General features: G+C 36.4%; 1 protein-coding gene and 1 pseudogene across 1 annotated transcript in view; both read left to right on the forward strand.

The window, feature by feature from the left end:
- Positions 1 to 1,370, forward strand: part of LOC107488800 (protein DETOXIFICATION 49-like) — a 1,644-nt gene extending 274 nt beyond the window's left edge. The window contains exon 1 of the mRNA XM_016109581.3: positions 1 to 1,370. This exon is cut by the window's left edge and continues 274 nt beyond it. Within this exon, the coding sequence (XP_015965067.2) occupies positions 1 to 1,337 (1,337 nt within the window). The 3' untranslated portion in view covers positions 1,338 to 1,370.
- Positions 1,371 to 6,191: 4,821 nt separating this feature from the next.
- On the forward strand, positions 6,192 to 8,322 carry LOC107489043 (putative hydrolase C777.06c; annotated as a pseudogene).
- The last annotated feature ends 682 nt before the right edge of the window (positions 8,323 to 9,004 follow it).

Below are 9,004 nucleotides of genomic sequence, written 5' to 3' on the forward strand. Positions count from 1 at the left end.
TCCCCCTCGCCGCGGGCTCCCTTGCCATGGCCTTCGCCAACATCACCGCCTACTCCCTCCTCTCGGGCCTCGCCATGGGCATGGAGCCCATCTGCGCTCAGGCCTTCGGCGCCAAGAAATACAAACTGCTCGCCCTCACCATGCACAGAACTGTTCTCCTCCTTCTCGTAACTTCCATTCTCATTTCCTTCTTGTGGCTAAACATGCGCACCATTTTAATCTTTTTCGGTCAAGAACAAGACATCGCAAACGAGGCTCAAGTCTTCATCTATTATTCTCTCCCTGATCTCGTAGCGCAGTCTCTCCTTCACCCTCTCAGAATCTACCTTCGCACTCAATCCATTACTCTCCCTCTCACGTGCTGCTCCGCATTCTCCATCCTCCTGCACGTGCCAATCAACTATCTTTTCCTCCAAGTTCTTCATCTCGGAATCAGAGGCATCGCCTTGGCCTCTGTCTGGACCAACTTCAACCTCGTCATTTCTCTGATTATTTACACCGTCGTCTCAGGGTACCACAGGACAACATGGACACGTGTCACGCTCTCCAAGTGCTTCAGCGGATGGAAGAAGCTCCTGAGTCTGTCGATTCCGAGCTGCGTTTCAGTCTGCCTCGAATGGTGGTGGTACGAAATCATGATCTTGCTCTGCGGATTGCTTATGGATCCGCACGCGAGCGTTGCGTCCATGGGGGTTCTGATTCAAACTACTGCGTTGATATACATTTTCCCGTCTTCGCTGAGCTTCGGCGTCTCGACGAGAGTCGGAAACGAGTTAGGAGCAGAGAATCCGAATAAGGCGAAAATGGCCGCAATGGTGGGACTATGCTTCAGTTTCGTCCTCGGATTCTCTGCTCTGATATTTGCGTCTTCGGTGAGGAACGTTTGGGCTTCGATGTTCACGGAAGACGAAAAGATCATAGCGTTGACGTCAATGGTGTTACCGATAATTGGGTTGTGTGAGATTGGGAACTGTCCGCAAACAACGGTTTGCGGGGTTTTGAGGGGAACAGCGAGGCCAAAGTTGGGAGCGAACATAAACTTGGCTTGTTTCTATGTTGTGGGAATGCCGGTGGCGGTTTGGTTGGGTTTCTTTCATGGGTTTGATTTCAAGGGGTTGTGGTTGGGTATGTTGGCAGCGCAGGGTTCTTGTATGGTCACCATGTTGTTTGTTTTGGTCAGGACCAATTGGGATGGTCAAGCACAAAGGGCCAAGGACTTGATGACGTCATCCGAAGAATTAGATTTAGGAGATGATGGTGATGACGATGACGATGAGGACCAATATGTTGAGAAATGGTGTTTGGGAATATGTTATGACACAAAAGAACTTGTTTGATGTCGTTGTTTCAGCCAATTAAGGAGTTGGGAAGGCAGGAGGGTGGTTGATTTAATAATATTTTGATTTAAAAGATGGATTTTGATTCTTTCTAGAGAGATTGACTAATTTCCGATTGTAAATCAAAGAACAAGAAGGGGAATTAGATGGAGAGGAGTGGAGACGGAGTACAATGCAAGTGCGTTTCTTCCTTTTTCACTACTTTGCTATATTTAGTTAAAGTATTTAATATAATTTTTGTACCTAGATTTTCTCAATATTTTTATATTAGTTGATGATGGTGTGATTCTCTTATGATTTCCATGTTAGATTATAATGATACGTTGATGATAACATATCAAATGGAAGTTTATAAGCTTGCAATATTATTATCCTATCTTCAACGGAATAAAGTGCATTACAATATTTTGGGTCTATGGTTACGATTTTTTTTTTACAGTTTTTTAGGGTGACAAAAAAAAATTATAATCACGGTTTTTTTAGAAAAAGTGACCATAGAGTACCTATGGTCACAGTTTTTTAAAAAAAGGTGGATTAAAGGGGGTCTATAGTCACGGTTTTGAGGAGTGACCTAAAGGGGTCTATGGTCACGGTTTTTTACAGTGACCAAAAAGGATCTATGGTCACGATTTTTCAAAAAAATGTGACCTAAAAAGGTCTGTGTCACAGTTTTAGGGGATGACTTAAAGGGGTCTATAGTCACGGTTTTGGGGGTAGCCCAAAAGGGTCACTACAAGAAAAATACATATTCAGCGACACTTTTTTTAAGCTACATTTGAAAAGCGTAGCCTATTCTATGAATAGCCTACGCTTTTCTCCGTGTTGCCTTTCTATAAGAGAAAAGGATACACACTTGCAGCATCATTTAAAAAGTGTAGCCTTAGGTATTATAGAAATCACTTATAAAGCGTAGCCGTAGGTTGATATCTATAGGTTCACTTTTCGTATCAAAGAGGACGCTTTTAGAGGATAACCTATTTGTTAAATTTTGGGTGCATTTTAAAAGTGATGCTTAATATATCTAGAACAAAAAACTTGACACTTAGTGAATTTTTTTCCTCTTTTTTATGAAAGCAAACTCACACTTAGTAAAATTTTTGTCCATTCCCTCCAAATCTCACTCACCTCCAAAGCCCCTTCATCCCCTTTCAGAAACCCTTGAAAGCTCACTCACTACACCGTCGCGAAGTAGAAACCCTGCCTCCAAAGCTCACCATCGTCACCCCCTACTCACTCTCTTCACTCTCGCCATTGACCCTTTCACTCTCGCTCTCGTCATTGACCCTCTCACTCTCGCTCTCGTCATTGACCCTCTCACTACAAGAAGAAACCCTCACACTCTCGCCATTGACCGTCGTCGCCCCGCACTCACCACTCTCCACATTGCTGCACTACTGACCGTCGCTCCTCTAATTGCCATCTTGCACTGATCGTCGCTGCACCACCCTCACCATCGTCATCACCCCCAAATCAGAGAAAAGCGTTTGCCATCACCACTCACCACTCACGGCGTCACCACTCACTACTCCAGGAAGACTCTGCACTCACTCATCTTCCCCACTCATCTTCATCGTCGCTTCTCTTTGCTTCGCGGTCACATCACGAAGACTCTGTGCTCAACTGAAAGCTTTCTTCATTCGCGAGGTTAGGGTTCTGATTTTAGGTTTCAATTTGGGGGTTTGGTACAATAATTTGTGACATCGTGAATTTATGAACATGCATGCTATTGTTGCAGCGCAGGAGAACTCGTGAATTTAGGGGTTTTATTCCATTAACACAGGTGAGTTTGGCCATGATTAGTTGCTGCGCAGGAATACCAAGATTAGTTGCTTATTATGTTTCTTGCTTATTATTTGTTTTCTTTTTCTTTCAATTCTACTAATTAATAGTTTCAAGTATTGTGTAGTTTCAATTCTTATTATTAGGTCTCAAGCTAAATTTGTTGGATTCTTGATGAACTCAAATAAAATAAAATATGGCTGTGAAAGTCTGATCCCTTAAATAATGTGTGAATCACCTGGTACTTAAAAAAATACCCAACAAGTTGATGCATGAGCCAGATATGCCATTTTTGAAACCGGTTTCTGCTCTGTAATCACAAACACAACAACTATGGTCTTGTTTATTTCTTGTATTTCAATTAGAATGTTGAAATTTGAGAGTAACCAAGTTGATGCATGAGTGATAAACCCATATTTTGTGATATATTTTGTGCTTAGTTTGAGTGATTTATTCAATCCTTCACCCACTTATTCATATTAACTGCATGGTTTTACTTTCCCTTCCTTATTATGTGATGTATGTGAAAAACATGTTTCCTATGCTTTAAAATTGATTATTTTAATTACCTTTATTTCCATTCGATGCCATGATTAGTGTGTTGAGTAGTTTCAGATCTTCTAAGGCAGGAATGACTTAAAGGATGGAAAAGAAAACATACAAAAATGGAAGGAAAGCATAAAACGGAGTTTTGGAAAAACTGGCATCCACGCGATCGCATGGACGACGCGGCCGCATGCCAAGCGCGAAGAAGCAGCGACGCGGCCGCATGACTGATGCAACCGCGCACCTAAAGAAGAACACCTATGACGCGGCCGCATGACTGACGCGACCGCGCGACAAGGAAAACTCCAATTGACGCTACTGGATGACCCACGCGGACGCGTGACAGAGGCCACGCACCAGAAATTGCAGAAAACACTCATAGCGGATTCTGAAGCCATTTTTTGCCCAAATCCAAGTCCAGAAGGCATAGACCAGGGGTTACGAAGTGAGGGAATGCATTCCATTGAAGGTCTCCAATTTTTAGTCACCTTCCATGATTTAGTTTTGAGAGAGAGAGGCTCTCTCCTCTCTCTTAGGATTTAGGATTAGGATTTTTAGAAATTAGGAATTTATCTCATCTTCTTATCAGGTTCAATATTCCTTTTTCATTACTTGCTTTTCAAATCAGTTTATGAATTATTCTATGTTACAGATTACTCTTTTGAATTAATGTTATTTGAGGTATTTCAGTTTAATATTGCTTTCTTTATTATTGTCATTGATTATTCCCAATCTGAAGACATTCTTATTCCAGTAGATTTAATTTCCTTCCTTTTGGTCTTGGTTAAGAAATCAGTAACTCAGGAGTTATCTTAGCTCAACATAATTGATAACTGTTATCTTTGCTAATTGAACTGAACTTCAATAATCCCAACCTTTTCTTAGGAAATAAATAGGATTCGAAGGTAAAACTAATTAGTCCCTTAACTTTCCTTTGCTTTAGCAAAGGTTAACTAAGTGAAATTAAGATTCAACTTTCATTATTATTGATAAGAATAACTAAGTCTGGACTTCCAATTTCTCACACCTTGCCAAAAGATTTGCTTTATAGTATTTATTTATTTTAATTGCCATTTAAATTATTTGCCATATTCATTCCTCATTCTCAACCCCCAATTTACAATTTTCATAACCAATAATAAGAACATACTTCCCTGCAGTTTCTTGAAAAGACGACCTGAGGTTTAAATACTCGGTTATCAATTTTAAAGGGATTTGTTACTTGTGACAACCAAAACGTTTGCACGAAGGGATTTCTGTTGGTTTAGAATCTATATCTACAACGCAACTATTCTTATAAAATTTTTTACTAGCAAAAATCCTAATGTCAATGAGCCAGATACATCATTTTTTAGCTGAAATCATATTTAGTTTGGGTGACATTTTAAGATGTTTATTTATTTTTCAGGTGACATTTGTATTGAACTGTATTTAGTTAATTAGATTCGAGTAATTTGTTTGGTGTTTTGTTCACGGTATTGAACTGTATTTTTTTAAACACTTGAATAGTTTTGATTCCATCCAATACCCAATTCTGCATGCAAAATTATTGTCTTACTGTTAAAAGTTCCAATCTTTATGGATTAATTGAAATGAGTTTTGGTGCTGTTGCTATGTTAATTTTCATTTTTGCTTGATCCTAGCTCATTGTTAGTTTGGGAAATTGGTTCTAGGTTTGGAAATTCAAGCTTTGTTACTTTGAGTTTAGGTTATAATTCTGTGAAACTAAATTTTGTTATCTAGAATGTGTTCAGATGTGGCTAAAACTGATGCTTGAACTGTAATTTGATTATTATGGTTTGTCTCCTCCAAAGTAGAACCAAATAATGTAACCTTTGGTCAATTTACTTTATTTTTTAATCTTATGTATCTGCAGCATCTAATTTGAACCAATAGATGGTACAACAAGTATCTAATTAACCAAATGCTCTTATTTATTGAAATGTGTCTAGTCTGTATTGGATGTACATTAGTAATCTGAGTTAAAATTTGGGGGTGCAATCCCCATCTATCAAGATATCATCACCCTTTTCTTGCACCTGCTTTCAATATTGAACAATTAATTAATTTAGTGATTCAATCACGCCACCTTTAATTAGATGCAGCAGAGCAGAGATCTCAGATGCTCAAATTGTACATCGATACATCTCTATTGTTTATTGAACAATAGTCCTGTATCTGTATGCTTTTTGTTTATTTATTCTAACTTCATATATTAATATAATTGATTTTCTTTAATTGTAATAGATGTGATCACTTTTACACGCTAAGGGTTTTAAATGGAATGATATTGTTTGGGATTTTTTCTTTCCTTCCAATATACAGGCAACTTGTTAATATTAAAAAAAAAGAGGAGGTGGACATATTAGGTACTACATCCTGCTTTTGCTCACGTTAAATATACCCTGCTCTTTTTCACTCTAGGTCTACAGGTTCTATATGTGATTATGAATGTTACTATTTCAGTACTATTTACTTTCATTTGATATTATGAGTGCAGAGTTCCTTTTGCTTTATGGTAGTTGATTCCATGCTTTAAATGTTTGCAACAGCTTGGAAATCAAATTACCTTATTTGGTAAAGAAAAAACTCAAAGAATGGCAAGAAATACGAAGGGTAGCTCAATTTTCCTGGAACATAATTGTTGAAGACTGCAATCAACCATTTTCTGCATCAGGCTTAAAATTGACTCCTTTACCAGTTAATCATCACAACCTTTGTCATTAGTGGTGAGAATGCAATAACCCCTTTTTTATTACAAGGACTCTAGCACTTCATTTCTGGATGTAGGTAATGCATGGAGAAGATTACATCTGTTTGGGCTTTCTCTTTGGTGACAAAAGTAAGGTAGCTTATTTATCTGATGTCTCACGGATTCCAGCTACCATAGATTATGGTGCGCTCCAAATTACTTTATTCTTGCTTTGATACATGAATTCGTTGCTTCACCAGTGTTTTCTATTTTCACTATAACTGTGCTAGCTAGGATTTCATTTATCTATGTTTTAATCAATTAGTTTTACACGTGTTTTTAAACTTTGCTGTTGTATACCTATGAAGAATCTATGCTGAAGTTGCATTTTTACATCTAATTGAGTTAATATTCATTTTACAGTCATTTCAAAAAGTGGGGTTGGATAGTTGGATCTTCTGATATTGGATTCATTGTATAAGGTCAGTAGTGATGAAGGAACACAAAGTGATGAATCTGTGTAAACTGTATCTATTCTCCAATCAATAGTTTTTCTTTTTTTTTCCTAATGCAGAGTTCCTTTTTTTTCAATCATAATTTTCACAAAGGAACTTCTTGGGCCTCACATTATTTTGGCATACCTTATGTTCATATTTCAATATAGACAAAATATTGTAGAGTTCCAATTTATTTTATTAGATATTCCTACTCTTGCCATTTCTGAAACATGTTAATTCCATATTTATTTTTCTTTCTTTACATTATCAGTGATAGCCGTTCTTCTTGATATTCCTCTTTGCATTATGACAGACTGGATCAAATAAGTTTCACCTTTGTCTTCCACAGGTTAGTTTTTGCATTTTACAAATGATGTGTTCTCATTATTTATAATTATATAGGTTAGACTTTATATCTTCCTGAGGCAGAATTCACATCATTTGTGATTTTACAGACGCTTGAAACTGTGAAGATGTTATGTCCAAAACAAGCCCTACTGATTGGGATGAATCACGAGTTTGATCACCATCAGGACAATGAATTATTAATGGAGTGGTCTAGAAGGTACATTGCTTGTCCATCTTGACATAGTAAAAGCTTAGTTGTTAAAAATAAATCAGGCGAAGCACCCATGGTAACAAGATCGTGAGCAAAAGCAGGATGTCCTTATCTATTCCTTGTTTCATAGTTTTTTACTTGCATTAACATTAATTGTTATGGCTGAAAATGTTTGTTGGCTTTATTAACACCGAAGTTGTATTGCTATGACTGAAATTTGTTTGTGTAATTCTAGTTGTTGTTTCTCTGATTTTGTGCACTTGGTACATATGAATTTGTCCTTATATCTAATTTAAGTGTGAAAGTCTGGTTAATTAGTCTAGTTAATTCAATCGGGAAGAAATTTTTTTGTTGTACCAGAGGAGTCCCTTGTGTAACAGTAGTGATAAAGAATAAAAAAGATGTTATAATTAATTTAGTCATGCATTGGCCATTCAGTCGCTCTCTTTTTGTTTTCTTGCAATCATAAGTTTATGGTGGATGACATAAAGGCTTATAATATTGTACAAATACTTATTATTATTATGTATGATATTATTCCAGAATTAAGATATGCCTTACTAAGTTCATGTATTTTCCTTATATCAAGAGCTGCAAAATATTAACATAATGAAAACAAAAACCTCTAATTTTAGCAAGTTATTTTTTTTAGTATATGCTTTCTTGGTTTATTATGTCTATGTGTTCCATTTAATTTTTATAATTACGAATGTGATTATGAATATTTTTTAACTATTTTTTTATATAATCAAGCAGGGCAACAATGAAGATTAAGCTGACTATTATTGTGGTTTATTGGCTAAGATAGAGTGCTATTTAGAATCTTTACATGTATAGTTGACTAATGACTTTTATTAGAAGATACTTTTATTGGCTACGTGATGTTATGGTTTTGATATGACTATGCTTACTTTAGTGTGAGATGTATGAATTTTTACAGTTAATTTCATTTAGTACTTTTGGATCAATATTATAAATATATTTTGGTTAGAGATAATTTTTATTATTTAAAAAAATTATTTAGTATAATTATGTATTTATTTTTATTTTGTAATATTCAACTCATTTAAATAAAAATGCAGAATTATTATACATGTAATTATATTAACTATTATGTTGTATTAATAATTATTAGATAATTATACTAAACCTTAAACCCTAAACCCTAAATCCTAAAAAAAACGAGACCTAAGGCTACACTTATATACAGTAACTACAGTATACAAAAACAAAATGAGACCTAAGGCTACACTTATATACAATAGCTATAGTATAAAAAAAAAGAGAGGGACATAAGGCTACGCTTATAAAAAGTAGCTATGGTATACAATGTGGCTACGCTTTACAGGTGATGCAGTAGCGTTGAAAAGTGTAGCCTATTCTGGAAAAATAAAAGCTGAAAACCGTAGCCTTTGGTCCTGGACAACATCACTTGAAAAGCGCACCCTATTCCCAAACACCAAAAGCGTAACCCTTGATATAGAAAAGCGTAGCCTTTGAGCTTAGGCAACGGCCGAATAGAAATCACCCCAAAAAGCGTAGCCATAGCCTAAGGCATCATTTTTTTCACTTTTGGCTACACTTTTCAAGTGTA

The sequence above is a fragment of the Arachis duranensis genome, chromosome 1 (genome assembly GCF_000817695.3).
Source record: "Arachis duranensis cultivar V14167 chromosome 1, aradu.V14167.gnm2.J7QH, whole genome shotgun sequence".
Classification (NCBI taxonomy): domain Eukaryota; kingdom Viridiplantae; phylum Streptophyta; class Magnoliopsida; order Fabales; family Fabaceae; genus Arachis; species Arachis duranensis.